The sequence below is a fragment of the Armigeres subalbatus genome, chromosome 2 (assembly GCF_024139115.2).
Source record: "Armigeres subalbatus isolate Guangzhou_Male chromosome 2, GZ_Asu_2, whole genome shotgun sequence".
NCBI lineage: Eukaryota > Metazoa > Arthropoda > Insecta > Diptera > Culicidae > Armigeres > Armigeres subalbatus.
The window spans coordinates 83,817,233-83,833,565 of NC_085140.1; the positions used below are offsets into that span (position 1 = coordinate 83,817,233).

The following is a 16,333-nucleotide window of genomic DNA, read 5'->3' on the forward strand; positions in this document are numbered from 1 at the left end:
ACGAAATGTAACTCATGAAAGCTTAAATTTACAGAAGACCATGCGTCTCCACTGTCTCCATCAGGCGGTTGCAGTGGGTGGTATTCTGTTTTGAGCAGCTTTGGGAATCATCGACTTTATTATTTGCCATTCATTCTAGCAAGCAAACAAAACAGAGATGGGTTCATTTAAAGTTAATTGACTATATTCCGAGTATTGAGCCACCCGGAGTGGTTATTAATTACTATGTCTGAAACTCGATTTTGCATATGCACAGCATGTGACAGATTTAGTTCGAAACATGTAGGAGGGTAACCACTTCCTTCGATGGGGTTTTATTCCACGAAAGCAGTACGCTAGACAGGTGCTTTCTCTACTAAGCTACGAAGGACCTTCGTCTTACTGATGGAATCAAATTCCCAGCAACAGGCACATAGTCGAACTCTCGCAAGCTTTTTCAATAATGAATCGCCTCTGCTTTGAGCGTGCTTACAGCGGCACACTAGGAGTTAACTTTCTGAAATCAGTAAGGCGAAAGGCATCTAAAGTTTCATATCGAAAATATATTTGGTAGGCGTAGTAGCGGACACCTTCCTTCATAACTGGTACCAAATAGATTTTCGTGAAAGTTCCTGCTGTTGAGAAAACCTGCGTTAGATGTCTTTCGCCATACAAACTACAGGTGGTTAACTCATGCTGGCTATTTTTACATATATAGGTATCAGGTATCAGAACTTCGGCTCCAGGGGCACGTTCACCTCAATTTGGGAGATTTGTGCCATCGCTTTCACAACCTTTTTCATCACACAGCTGACGGAAAAGAAAGTGAACAAAAAGGAAAGGAATGTGGATGGGAGAACAAAGGGAATGTTTGAAGAGGGCATACAACGCATAAGCGTACAAAAGCTTGAAGCTCCTTACCACAACGGGTTATGAACGACAAAATACTCTGAAGGTTCAGGTTTCTGAAGTCAATTTCACTAAGTAAGTTTTTACCAAATATTTGGAAGCGTAATTGTGCATAGACTGGGCAGTTACATATTAGATGATAAGAAGTTCCATAATCGGATTCATAACTATCACAAACAGATGATTCAACGCGTTGAATATTTGCCATGTGCTAGTTCAGTCGGCAGTGACCTGTCAAGGCCTTGACTAAGAAATTGCAGTTCTGTTTAGACAGACTAGCTAAATAGCTTGCTACGACCGGAGATGGCTCCCGGATGTACAATTTTGTTTGATGACATGAATCCAGACTACTCCAATGCCATTTGTGCTGAGTGACAGCCCAAGAGTTGATCAAAAGCTTCACCCAACACTTGGATATTGGAATAGCTGGCTCAGGACCAATAAAATCATGTGATGCTCCATTACGAGTCATCAGCCAATTCGTTTCCAGCTATGGAAGAATGGCCAGGTACCCATATAAGGTGTAAAGTATTAACTGAATTCCAATCTCAGCTCACGTTCCAATGAGTGTGACTGTTCCAATCTCAGCTCACGCGAATAGACGCCTGCACCTGCTCTACCTTCGAGGAGGGAGCCGTCAGTGTAACAAACAATGCTGTCCGACATACTTCTCTCCAAACAGCCAGATGTCCACTCATCCCGCGAGGGGAATTGTGTTGAAAATGTCCTATAAGGAAAACTACTAACGTGTGTGAGATCAGGGGCCCTCCTTAGCCGTGCGGTAGGACGCGCTGCTACAAAGCAAGACCATGCTGAGGGTGGCTGGGTTCGATTCCCGGTGCCGGTCTAGACAATTTTCGGATTGGAAATTGTCTCGACTTCCCTGGGCATAAAAGTATCATCGTGTTAGCCTCATGATATACGAATGCAAAAATGGAACCTGGCTTAGAAACCTCGCAGTTAATAACTGTGGAAGTGCTTAATGAACACTAAGCTGCGAAGCGTCTCTCCCAGTGTGGGGATGTAATGCCAATAAGAAGAAGAAGTGTGAGATCACTTAGAGCAAGGAAAATTTTGTCCCAATTAACCATAAGCGGTAACAACGAAGTGTGTGTAGAACTGCGGTTTACAGGATTCTCTTCCATAAGAAAAAAAAAAGTACAAGAAAATGCTTCTTGTTTGAGATGTATGTGTAGTGGGCCACGTCGAAGAGAACTTCGAGAGCAGCCGTGGGCGTTGAAGAGAACGCACCAGTCATTGCCATTAGGCACATCCTTTGAAGATGGCCTAATTTAGACTGAATTGTCCTCACTTTCCCCTTTTACATCCATAAGCTAAAATTGGTCGTACAACTGTAAATCCATTTGATATATTTGGGTTTAAGACCCCAAGTTTTACCAAGAACCAAAAAGATGTAATGGACGAATATCATTACGATTACGTTTTTCCGTGAAAAGAACAATAGATGTTTTATTCGGATTGACCGAAAGGCCATATTGGCGACACCAACTTTCAACTACCTGCACAAACCCACTATCAATGTTAGATAGCCGTCGGCAAATCCATAGGTAGGAAAACCGCCATTATTGAGTAACGTCAATAGCGTATCTGCAACGAGATTCCATCAAAGGGAAGATAATACTCCCCCTTGAGGGCATCCGCAGACACTTAATTTCCTAATCGCTGCTTGACGTAATGTCGAGTAGAGATGTCGGTTTTTAAGCATCTGGTGAATCCATTTGGTAATAATATTAGGTAGCTCATGACATCATGAGGCCTCCAATATTACATCGAAAGACACGTTGTCGAAAGCACCTTCAATATCTAAGCACCCAAGCACGATTGCTTTTGAGCGAATGCTTTCTCGATATCGTACACAACCTTGTGTAGAAGAGTCACGATGGACTTTCCAGATTGGTAAGCATGTTGATTAACATGAAGAGGCATGTTTGCCAAACAGTCATCACGAATGTGATGATCGATAATACGTTCTAAGCATTTCAGAAGAAATGAGGTCAGACTGATGGGTCTAAAACTCTTTGCTTCTTCATACGAAGCACGTCCTCCTTTTGGGATAAACTTTACAGTGACATCCTGCCAGGATATGGGAATATACCCAGTAGCAAAACTGCATACTAAAAGCTTTTTCAAAACATGTTTGATATGTACATTCAAAGTTAATTGCCTATATGCCGGGTATTAAGCCACCCGGAGTGGAAATTAATTACTATGTCTGAAACTTGATTATGCATATATACAACATGTGATAGATTTAGTTCGGAAAAGGTATTGGAGGGTAACCGCCCCTTCGGTGGGGTTTGATCTCACGACCCCAGTTATGTTTGATATGCTCAAAACCTCTCTGAAGTAGAACGAGATAAATCCCATCCTCCCCTGGAGATTTGTAGGGAGCAAAACTGTTAAGCCATTGACCATTGAATCGATTCAGTAGTTATGATTCTACGTGCTTGAGCCCGAGACCCATAGCTACATGAAAAGACATCAGAATCATCCGAAGATGTTATATCGACACATCCAGGGAAGTGCGTATCAAATAAGTGCTCTAACGATTCTTCATCAGAAGAAGTGTAGTCGCCATTTGGCTTGCGAATTTCGCCAACTTGGAAATCCTTGGATCTCGCAAGAATTTTATTCAATCGACTGGCTTCACTCAAATTGGAAACATTTGCACAAAGGTTTTTCCAGCCGGATCGTTCAGCAGATCGTAGGGCCTTCTTGTAAGCTTTGCGAGCCAACTTGAAAGAATCCGTCCCTGCTGAATGCGGCACACTAGGAGTTTCTGAAATCAGTATGGCGAAAGGCATCTAAAGTTTAATATCTCGAAAATAAGCATTTTAATCGAAAATATATTTGGTTAGTGGTAGTAGCGGATACCTTCCTTCATAACTGGTACCAAATAGATTTTCGTGAAAAGTTCCTGCTGTTGAGAAAACCTGGTGGTTAACTCATGCTGGCTATTTTTACATATACAGGGGTTAGACAAAAAGGTTGAAATAGGCAAAATTTTGTCAAAGTTCAAATCAGCATAACTTTGCGTAGAATAGTCCGATTTTGATGAAACCGGTACCATCGGATGCGGAAACTCTTCTAGTCCTCATGCAAAACTTAGGATTGGCCATCGGCCACCGGAGATGTTCCGGGTTTTCCGAGGGTATGTCAAAAATGCATTTTCACTTCTGCTTGTTATTTTATGTGACGTTTACTCGCATCATGTTCCACTAGAACTAATGTTACTTGTTACTTTATGGGCTACAGCTCTTCGATGAACCTACGCCGAATGGAGTATCCTTCTCCACTGGACTCGATCCTGGGCCAATCGCTTCCAGTCGCCCTGAACATTGAACGCCCTCAGGTCCTCTTCAACTGCAAAAAGCCATCGTGTACGCGGCCTTCCATGAAGCCTGCGGCCTCTTCCGGGTTCTCTACTAAATATTATCTTCGCTTGACGTTCTTCCGGCATACGAACAACGTGACCAGCCCACCGTAGTCTGCCGTGTTGTATAAGCTTAATAATATCCAGCCCTTTATACACCTGGTACAATTCGTGATTCATGCGACGCCGCCAGATACTGTTCTCCTGTTTACCGCCGAGTATTGTCCGCAGCACCTTACGCTCCACTAGAACTAATATGCTGACCAATGCTGGCTGCAGATCGAAAATCCGTTAGGTATAAGCAGAGATATGGCCATTTTCGTGAAAACGGTACGGGATGGGCCATATACCCTGAACAAATGTCACTTTCGCAGAACACCCGGAACCAGAGAGTCTTACAGTCCTCAAAATGTATTTTTAATAAAGATCCTATATTCATTGTCTTTGGAAAACATGAATTTGACATCCATATATGCATGGTTCCAGATGGTGGCAAAACCGGCACCTCCCGGAAGGCCCTTGGAACCTGCTATATGGGTGGCAGTGGACCCTTTCATTCTGTAAATGTTTCTGTAATCATTGTCTCCCTAAGCCATGAAGTTAGATACTCGTATTATTCCGATCTGTTTCCGGGACCGTTTTAACGAAAATGGCCATATCTCTGCTTATACCTAACGGATTTTTGATCTGCAGCCAGCATTGGTCAGCATATTAGTTCTAGTTTCTGGGGAAAGCATAAAACATGATGCGAGTAAACGTCACATAAAAAAACAAGCAGAAGTATAAATGCATTTCAGACATACCCTCGGAAAACCCGGAACATCTCCGATGACCAATGGCCAATCCTGTTTCATCAGAATCGGACTATTCTATCCAAAGTTATGCTGATTTAAGCTTCGACAAATTTTTGCCTATTTCAACCTTTTTGTCAGACCCCTGTATGTTTCGATTTTGTCACGCTCCGATTTCGTCAACAAAATTATTTCGTTTTTATCAACAACAAAATTCAATCATTTTTTTAAGAGATTTAGCTTTTACAGTAAAGTGACTTGGGGTAGTTTTTTGCCAAATGTTGTATTTATAATATTTCAAGCAATAGCAGTAATAAGGGCGTAACCAGGGTTCATATATCAGGGTTCACTCACTTCGACAGTAGATGGGAGAGACTAGCGCGGGGGTGAAAAATTCATTCTCAGTGCAAAACATAAAAAAAACTCGGTTGCTGCCCCATATAAAAATCCAAGATGGCTGAATCATGAAATTGGCATACTGCTACACCTGTTTGTATTCACCTTGGGCGTAACTAACCAGAGGGGATTCTCTTCACCGATTCCCCCTCATCAAAATAAAAGTGACAAGATGCGGGTTTGTTTGTACTTTATTACTTCAGAACGAAGGGTTACATTGTTATCTAACGTTCTGATATAACTGAAAAATCGTTGAAATACTTTTTCGAATGTTCCAGGCCGTCCAAGCTGTTCTGGAGTACATATCCTCGAATGTATTAGGAAATATGTCTACAAACAAAATGTCCTAAGCTGAGATATATATTCAAAAATATCTATGTGATCGTAAGACAAGAATTGACCGAGTTTTGAATAAACGTAAACTATTTCAGGGTCTTCAAAACGTCCTGGATTTCAGAACATGTGATATACCCGATCAACCAAGCCCAGAACGACGTATTCGTGCATCGTTGAATATCCCAGCAGGTCTATTGAGCCCATAAGATTTCACTCATTACTTCTACAGTGGGCCGAATCGTTGAAACAAATGATGCCATACTAAAATATTTTCAAGGTTACTCTGATAGTCTTTTGAACAATTTTCCAAGAAGTTCTGTTCAACATTTCGATTCCGACTGTGTTACATGTCTTCAAATCGTCCTGGATCTCAGATCATTTTAATACCAATTTTCGAAACGACTTTGGCATATCCAATGAACTAACTTATGAATGTTGTTAGATATGGTATCACAGTGAGTCCAGTTATATGACTTTAATCAACACTTTTACTAGCCATTGCAGGCCTTTACAAGTGGCTTAAATATCCTTGAAGTCGTATGGTTTGATGTAATCATACAAATTGCTCGACAGAAACACCTCCTTAGTTATTGTGCATTTAGTAGATATCTAGATCTTAATTCAATATCATTTTGGAGAACCTTTGACATCTTCTACTGTTTTTATGGCTCTACATCCTAACTGGAACTTGTCCGGCTTTCCAATTTAGTATTCTATTAGCATTTCCTCAGTTATTAATTGAAAGCTTTTTCTATGCCCGCCATTGCATGAGTATGTATCTTGTGGGGCAAGTACAAAGGAAACGTACAAAAGTACAAAGTGAATCTAGAATGTTTCCCACCCGAAAACATCCTACACCGGTCCGGAAATAACACACCATCTCCGGATTGGCAAACCTACGCCTATGCACGCAAGGCTAACTAGAGACCTCTTGGACACCTTATGTTCATGGAAATTAGGATCCTATGTTTTTTTAAGGTCACTCCTGACGGAATCCAAGATTAAAAGTGCTCGCGTTTTCGGAAGCACACCACTCGATACGGAAGCAACGCACAACTGCCATTTTTATTATTTCACGCATGCTGCGACGCAACAAAGCTAAATCAACAAAAATGACAGTTGTGCGCCGCCTCTGAATCAAGTGGTGTGCCCCCGAAAACGCGAGCACTTTTAATCTTGGATTCCGTCAGGAGTGACCTTAACTGGATTTGGCACACACTGACGGTCCTCTTTCAAAAGTCATGATACTGCTTCGATTACAATTTCAAATGCTGATGGCTTACTATGATTTACAAACACCATCTGCCACACAGCTATTATTTCAACACCCCCTCTCAGTTATTTTTTATTCTAAACCTATTTTATTTCTTAAGGCGATAAACGTCGGAGTGGCTAGCGATTTCGTAAGGATATCTGCTTGTTGCTTTGGGTTACAATGTATATCAGCTTAATGTTACCATCAGCAACGGCATTTCGTATGAAATGATACTTCACATCGATGTGTTTGACTCGCTTCGTTTCCTCTCGTTCTGCCATCGCATTCGCTCCTTGGTTATCCTCATAGAGCGGTACCGGAAGTAGTGGACCTTGTTTAAGATCGGTCATTAGTCCGGTCAACCATATCGTCTCACTTGTGCAGGAATTCATGACAACATATTCGGCTTCAGTAGAAGACATTGCCACTGTAGATTGTTTCTTTGATGACCACGCAACAGTGTTTCCATGTACCTTCAGCAGAAAACCGGAGACGCACTTGCGGTCGGACTCGTCGCTTGCATAATCTGCATCCACGTAGGCAGCTACTTCCGACTCCTTCATATTTCTTCGGTACAGTAATCCCTTACCGTAGGGCACGTTTGGCATGTTTCCAATGCTCGGCTGGATGTCGGCTTCATGTTTGGCAGCGATCAGCAGATCGTCGACGTATACAACAATGTATACTGTATTACCGTCACAAACTCGAACGTATACACAATAGTCGTGATTCGATCTTGTAAAACCCTCACTCGTCAAAAACTCGTTGAAATGGCTGTTCCAGCACCTGGGTGATTGCTTTAAACCATAAAGAAACCGATGCAGCAAGAACAACTCACCGGGGTTTAGTTTCACCCCCTCTGGACACTGCATGTACCCCTTTTCCACAGACAAACAGACATAACACATTGAACATTTACTCATCAAATTCATCGTCGTTTAAACACTAACGACATCTGTTGATTTCAGTTAGTTGGGCAAATTACGAACCAGATGGCGGTAGTGAGCAAACGTCAAACTCGAACAAAAACGATGCGCGCGCCACGATTGATCGATTGGCCAACTAATGATTATTTGAAATTGACCAGTAAATCAGTGAACGATGGAAATTTGACGAGTGTTATGTCTGTTTGTCTGTGCCTTTTCGTTGAGGTTACCATGCAGAAAAGCAGTCCTGACATCTAGCTGGTGAATCTTCAACTCATTCGTCGTGGCTAGTGCCAAAAGAGTTCGGATTGTAGTCAACCGCGCCACAGGTGTAAACGTTTCTTCGTAGTCCACGTGTCGCTTTTGTGCGTAGCCCTTAGCTACCAGCCTTGCCTTCTAGAGTATTGGACACCCTTCAGCATCCGTCTTCACGTTGAACACCCACTTACACGGTACGGGATGTACCTCTGGAGGACGTTTCACTATGGTCCATGTCTTATTCTTCTGCAGCGCCGTCAGCTCGTCTTCGATCGCTTGTCTCCACTCAGACTCGTTCGGGTGACCATGGACCTCATTGTAGCATTCGGGAACCTGTATAGAATGTGCACCAGCAGAAAGAGCTTTGTATGAAATGAAATCAGAAAACCAACCTGGTCTCTTGCACTCCCGACCACTAGACCTCGGAACATCATCACATGGTTCGTTCCTTTCTGATTGTGGTGGGAGTGCGTTGGTGCCTTCTTCAATGTTGTCTTCCTCTCCAGCTACGAAATTATCAACGGAATGGCGAGCATCTTCAAATACTTCACTATCCCCCTCTTGCTTGTGTGGTATCCGCCCCTAGCGATCGATCAAATAAAAGATCAGTTTTATCACTGACTGCACACCCGAGCAGACGCGCGTTTACCTGTATCACTTACAGTATCACGGTCTCGATAGTAATTAATTTATATCGTTTAAAGAACCCAATCTCCCACGAGTATATTACAGCTTGAATAACGATGATACATTCTCCGGAATAACCAGGCAATGATCAATGCTTTCAGTCGATAACTTGAATGGAAATGATGATTAGTTGCACCGGACATCACGTGCCACATACATTTTCCGAGATGCTTCGTCCCAGAGACGATATCCAGTTGGTGCATATCCCAGCATGACACACTTTCGCCCGTTTGGATCCAGCTTACTTCGTTTCTGCTTCGGTACCCAGGAGAAAACTTGGCACCCGAATACTCTTAGCTTAGTTACATCAGGTTTTTCACCATGCCAACGTTCCGCAGGTGTTTGCTTGCCTTTTATCGCTTCAGTCGGACTTCGGTTCGTGACATACACCGCGTTCAGGACCGCTTCTCCCCAGTAATTTCAGTAGCTTCGACAATTTCGACAAGGATAGCAAATTGTACTTCAGCTTGTCAACGAACAGCACATGCCCAAATGACAAAGTGTACCAACGTGCGACTTGCCCTGCACAGTACCTTGCTTGGTTGCTACCAGATCCTCGCCATCCTTCGCACTGTCGATGTGAAACGGATCTTGTAGCACTTGCAGTTCCTCAAAATGGCTTTCGTCACTGACCATGTGATAACTTGCTCCCGAGTCCAGGACCCACTCGATTACGTTCTGCTCGTGACACTTGTTCCTGAAACCAGCGCCACCTCTTTGTCGACAGGAATTTTAGCTAGGGAAATTCTTCTGTTGGCATAGCAATTTCTATTATCAGCAATGAGTTTGCTCCCTTTGGCAACTAAACATGGAAGTAGAAAACTGGTAATGTATTGGTGCCAAATGCTGGTTATTTATATCCTCCAATAGTAAAATTCATTCATATTAATCGACCGCACGCTCATTTCGCGTCACTCAATTTTGGAACAAATTTTATCAAAACTGGCTTAAAACAAACCATCAATTTTTAGCCTTGGCATCAATTTTATGTCATGTAGACAGATAGGCAAAAGCATTTAAACACATTGTAAAACAAATTTAACCCTTATGCGGCCAACAAAAAAAAAGACGTGAATGGCAGATAGGGTACTAGTGTATTCAGTGTGTATATTGACATTTTCATAACTTTTACCATTTTCATCCTATTTGAATAATGTTGGCCATTTTGGAGAAGGGATTTTATGTGCTTTTTGTCCGCTGCCAAGATTTACATCTTTTGTCTTTTGTAATGCCTTATGCATCGTACACACCAGTCAAGCAGTTTGACGACCATTGACTCCGCCCGAGGAAAACGCTTTGGTTGCTGCTTTGTTTGAACGTGTGTGAAGTTGTTCGAACAACCATTTGACAATTGGCGGTCATGTTGGTCAATCTATGGTACGTTCCATAAGAGTCGTGAGCAAAAATCTATCAACCAGTTTCAAATATACAACTTGCTCTTTGCGGTCCTTACATGATATGTTTGTTTCATCAAAAAAATCATGGTGGTTGTGTACAAGACACGACCGCTCGACGTAAACTACGTAAAACCAAATCTATACACATTAGAAAGAATTTTTGTCTAGCTGCCCTTATAGATTAGGAAACGGCATGAACATTTGTATGTAGAGGTTTTTGGGAACGATAAAGATTCTTATGATGGTATTAGACCACTCCTCTTTTGGAGGGGGGACTCCCATACAAATAAAGTACAAATTTCTGCTTTAATCGAAAATTAATCTAAAAAATGGAATCTAAATCTGCAAATTTCGTCTATTCAACCGTCTTTTAAATAATGTAAAAAATATATAATTAATCAATTTCAGGTAAAACGAAGCTCGGTTCTGGTAGTATAGTATATTAACAATATATTCCACCTCGTAAGTCTTCATATGTTGAATAATGGGCAGCACTGTCCTATCCAGCCGCTGGAGCCACCCCATTCTTACACTACGTTTCAGAGTTGAATAATAGATAATACCCTAAAAGTAGGCAATTATTTATGGTTGAAATGCGCTATGTAGGAACGGGAATGGTTATGATTTATTTGATGAGCTTGGAAAGTATTGAAGTTGCAAAAGGAAAGCGGTCCTGTCAGCCACATAAGGGTTAAAATACTACGATGTTACTATCACTTTTGATATAATTCATGGTCTGCGTAAAAAATCTGAAGCATTTGTATTTTAACACTTTTTTTTTAAATAAATGCCATCGCCGGATATTTTGTTCGTATTTTTGCTAAAATCAACTCACATAGAATTGTGCGTGGTATCTTTTTAGCGTGTGTTTGATATGCTCACAAACACATTCTCTCGCTCTATTCCGAAGTGTGCTGCTGTCAAAGAAAACGAACAGTTCCGATTTTATTTAGTGAAACATAGAGCAAATTGACTTCTCCAAATGAATGAAGGTGTGCGTGACTTCGCTGTATTCCTGTCAATATGTTCTGTCTTCCTCCAAAAGTATTGGTGATATTTTTGCCGCAACAAGATTACCACCCACTTTTACTTTATATATTCTATACAGTCACGTTAATGTGCGAAAAACTGCGCTTGGAGAACTCAATGTTGCATAAATTTGCTCTTTGTGGTGATAATCAAGTGGTGATTTAGCGTAAAAAGTAGTTTACGTACTTAATTTGTTGTGTCATACGCAATAAAGAGGAGAAACAGGCGATCCAAAAAAGTAAGTAACGGTTTGCTTTTCGTGCGCTGCTTTCTTTGGCAATGCAATAATGGCAAGGATTTCGTAGGTGCAAATTTGTTTCGGTGATTAACACATCAAATCTTGCTACTTTTACACAAACAATTTATTCAAATGAAAGCTTACACTTGAAATTGTGTGATTGAATCAAAATGATGCCAATGCCGTATTCTACCCTACATATGCGCGACCCGAACGTTTCTTTACCATGGGGCAATCAAACTTCTTATGTCCTAGCTCTCCGCAGTGGTAGCACTTTCCGGAAAATTTCGATGATTTCCCACGCTGATTACTGGATTTGGCCGCTAACACCACTCCATCCGACCCGTTCATAGAACTTGAACCGGATTCTCTCCCAGAACGCTTTTGCTCCTCCGCTAGAAGGCAAGCTTCAATTGTTGATCGTTCAAATTTTCCATCGCCGTGGTAACCACATCGTAACTAGGCGGTAACGAAATAAAAAGCTGACTCACCATGTCGAGTTCAGTAACAGTGGCACCAGCGTCTTTCAGCTGTCTTCCCAGCTCATCGAATCGATGGAACTGATCCGATAATGATGTTCCTTTCTCCATCCGCAACAAAGCCATCGATCGCCGAATGTACGTCTGAGCAGCAAAACCTTTTTTCGCTAAGGTGTTTGCTAAAGACGTCCACATTTCTTTTGCAATTTGCTTGTCGCGTACGTACTCGAGATGACTGTCCACAATAAACGCCACCAGCAGCGCTTTTGCCTTCTCATCCTTTTCCTGGAATTCTTCATTTTCTTCCTCTTCTTCCGGGGCATCCTTTGTGATGGCTTCCTTCACCCCGTGGGCCGATAATTGAGTCTCCACTCGAAACTTCCACGTGTCATATCCTTCACCTGCGAACTGCACGATTCCTGCTTTCTTCGCACTGGACATTTTGAATTTTGGAACGGCTTCGAGAACTTTCTTACACTTTTACTCTTAGGTATGGCGTGACTGGGCTCATAACCTGAAGAGAAACACGTTTTAATAACTTAACACTGGAGGTTTATTCAATTATGACTAAAAGTATGTAGCCACAGAGGCCGGTTTTATAGTTGCTGGTTGCCATGCAGTTGTTATATACTAAGTGCATAGCAACCGGTGTTGCTATGGGGACGTTATGTACAAATTCAAATCTGGGCTAGATTGCTTCAATTACAATTTCAAATGCTGATGGCTTACTATGATTTACAAAAACTAAGTGCCACCCAGTTTGCTATTATTTCAACAACCTATCTCTAAAATCTGAGGCATTTGCCAAAACTTTGTCAAAAATAAAGAAGCCTAGCTTGTATAATGAAAATTTAATATTTTCAAGAAATAGCATCCCTAAAAATGTTTACCAGACAAATCGTAATTGCCTGAATTCAATACATGCATATGAAACGTTGTATCGATCCATTTTCGATCCTGTGCCTTATACAGGGGTTAGACAAAAAGGTTGAGATAGGCAAAATTTTGTCAAAGTTCAAGTCAGCATAACTTTGCGTAGAATGATCCGATTTTGATAAAATTGGGACCATCGGACGCGGAAACTCTTCTAGTATACTATCCTTATGCAAAACCTGAGATTGGCCCTTGGCCACCGGAGATGTTCCGGGTTTTCCGAGGGTACGTTCAAGATGCATTTTTTCCACTGCTTGTCATTTTATGTGACGTTTACTTTCATCATGTTTTATGCTTTGTCCAAAAACTAGAACTAATATGCCGACGAATGGTGGCTGTAGATCGAGAATCCATCGAAACTACGCAGATATATGGCCATTTCCGTAAAAACGGTCCCGGGAACATGATGAAATGATAACAGATCGGAATAATGCAAATATGAGTATCTAACTTAATGGCTTTGCGAGACGATGATTACAGAAATATTTCCAAAATGATAGTTCCAAGGGCCTTCCAGAAGGAGCCAGTTTATGCCCATCTAGACCATGCATATATGGGTGTCGAAATTCATGTTTTCCCAAGACGATGAATATAGAATCTTTATTAAATATACATTTTAAGGACTGTAAGACTCTCTGGCCAATTTGTAACAGGTTCCGGATGTTCTGCGAAAGTGACATTTATTCAGGGTGTATGGCCAATTCCGCACCGTTTTCACGAAAATGGCCGTATCTCTGCGTATACCTAATGGATTTTAGACCTGCAGCCAGCATTGGTCAGCATATTAGTTCTAGTTTCTGGGGAAAGCATAAAACATGATGGCAGTAAACGTCACATAAAATGACAAGCAAAAGAAAAAATGCGTTTTTAACATACCCTCAGAAAACCCGGAACATCTCCGGTGGCCATGGACCTATCTCAGGTTTTGCATCGGGATAGTATACTAGAGAGTTTCCGCGTCTGATGGTCCCAATTTTATCAAAATCGGATCATTCTACACAAAGTTATGCTGACTTGAACTTTGACAAAATTTTGCATATCTCAACCTTTTTGTCTAACCCCTGTAGGTCTATTTTAGAAAGCGTGAGATCATAATTGTTTTCCACAAAACTTCAAGAAAACTTGAAAATTTTAAAATATTATATTTGTTTGAAATTCTTCGGTCACCTCAGCATGCTGAAGTCTCCAAACCAAAGATCATCATACGTTGATATAATTTGAAAAGATTGGCAAAGGCTTAGTTTCATGTTCTTGAAAAATAATCATGTTCAGCCAAATTCAAAAAAATCTGATGATGATCACAATCTTGAGACCTTTAACGACCTAAAATACTCTCAACTACACAGTAAATAATATATTATGTATCTGATTATGTTACAAATTTCTAACAGAATATGTTATCTTTGTGACAAAATTGTAACATAATTTAAAAACTTTTTGTGTTATTTTTTATATAAATTTAGATATTTTAACAACATCTTGCATCAAATTTCTAACAAATTTTGTTGAAGAAATTTAAAACATAATAACATATGTTGATATAATTTTGATATGGCCTTTATCATGAGGTAACCCTCGAATTAGTTCATTATCGTAACAGATTCCGAAAAAATCTCACGGTTGCTATCTAGAGAGTGCATATACAGACATGATTGTGTCATTCTCCTTTGGATTCAAACCCTGTGGTTCCCACAAAAAAAAATGTTTAGGCGTGGTCCTGAATTATTCGAAATTCAAAAACCTGATAAACAGATTCAACAGAGTTTTTCATTATCTGTAGTAGTTAAGCTAGACAGATAGATATGTGCAATACTTATGCCAAGTAGAAAAAACTCTATTTGGATCCTAGGTGGGGCTATAGCCCCCTGTAGTTACGCCAATGCTCAAATTTGCTGCAAAATACCAAACGAAAGATACAGGAAGATTGGGAGGCCATCATTCACCTAGGTCGATATTATCCGACAGAATGTTGATATGTTCGGTGATCTAACTTTAGAAGCATGGGAAGAGCTGGCAAGGGAAACAGAAAAGGTAACATTTCTGATACAATAGAAGAAACATGTGTATTTTAATCATTTTTATATATTTTTATTGACATGCATATTCGATATATTTTATTGAGCATTGTCGAACAGAGCTTTTTTTTTGATTCTTAAGCGATAGTGGGCTTATTTGAAGTGCACTGACCTACACTTATGAGCGAACTCCAACATGCTGACAGTGAAATAGAAAGGATGTGCCATGCAGAGATTTAATCAACCATATCACAAAGTCTGTCGTATCACACATCTAGATGAAGATGGAAAATGCGTATAAAAGCAATCATCTGCACCATCTATACCATCAGTTACCATTTATTCAAACCCGGTTTATCCTTAGAGTTTCGAAATTAGCACAATAATGAGTCCCAGAGCAAATTGGTTGCTTGTTCTTGCGGTAGTCGTTTGCACCTTAGCTCTGGCTGACGTTGGATATTCTAATCCCACCGTTGGTAAGTTTTTCCGAAAAACCATCCCAACCTCTTTTAATACTATTCGAATTAATCCAACCGAAACAACCCACAGATCTTTTTGGCGGTTACGAAATCGTCTCGGTGTGTATGACCAATTGTGCCCAGTGCAAGCGCATGTATGGAACGTTTTTCGATGGGCAGCTGTGTGCCGAAGCGTGCCTCGAATTCAAGGGCAAGATTATTCCCGACTGCGAGGACATCGGATCGATAGCGGGCTTCCTGAACCGGGCCGAATTGAAAAAGTTCGTTTAGATGTTATTTTCTCTTTGTCTACAATTATGGATTATAGATGCTTGTTGTTGTTAATTTATACCTACTATAAGCACTTGTTTGTCGATTGGATATACATGTATACTTAGATATTAAATAAAATATTGTGCAGAATATAAAAATAACCGATGTGATCAATAGACGGTAATAATTAGATTCCGCGCTGGTGCCATTCGTAATGCACCCATTGGGTAAATTTCGGGTTGAAAATATTCTCGAATTCCCTATGGACATAAAAGTATTTATAATAGCCTTATCACCCTTATGATATACATATGTATGAATAACTGTGAAAGTTATGAATGAACACTAAGCTGGGGGCAATGTTTCAGTGAGGGATGCAATGCTAATAAAAAAGTTGTATGGGAAATATCTTACAAAGGGGGAGGGAAGGGGTTGAAAAACCCAGGAAAATAAAGTGTACCGTCCCTTAGCTAAGACATATTTTTCCTTTCCCTTATCCAACTGTATGCGTTCTTACAAGTCCGCGCGGCGATCATGTTGATACTTTGCTAGACCAGCAAAAACCACAAGTAGTTTGATT

At 40.7% G+C, this 16,333-nt stretch overlaps 2 protein-coding genes across 2 annotated transcripts in view; both read left to right on the plus strand.

Annotated features, from left to right (window-relative positions):
• Positions 1–16,333, plus strand: part of LOC134214641 (uncharacterized) — a 205,824-nt gene that overhangs the window by 18,037 nt on the left and 171,454 nt on the right. The gene's annotated exons all lie outside the window — the stretch shown is intronic.
• On the plus strand, positions 15,333–16,274 carry LOC134214631 (eclosion hormone-like). The gene is made up of 2 exons (XM_062693953.1): positions 15,333–15,498; positions 15,572–16,274. The coding sequence occupies exons 1-2, from the start codon at positions 15,408–15,410 to the stop codon at positions 15,769–15,771; spliced, it is 291 nt and encodes a 96-aa protein (XP_062549937.1). The 5' UTR covers positions 15,333–15,407; the 3' UTR covers positions 15,772–16,274.

Coding starts and splice junctions, on each gene's coding strand:
- LOC134214631 (XM_062693953.1), top strand. CDS start 15,408: ATGAGTCCCAGAGCAAATTGGTTGCTTGTTCTTGCGGTAGTCGTTTGC. Junction 15,499..15,571: donor ATATTCTAATCCCACCGTTG/GTAAGTTTTTCC, acceptor AACAACCCACAG/ATCTTTTTGGCGGTTACGAA.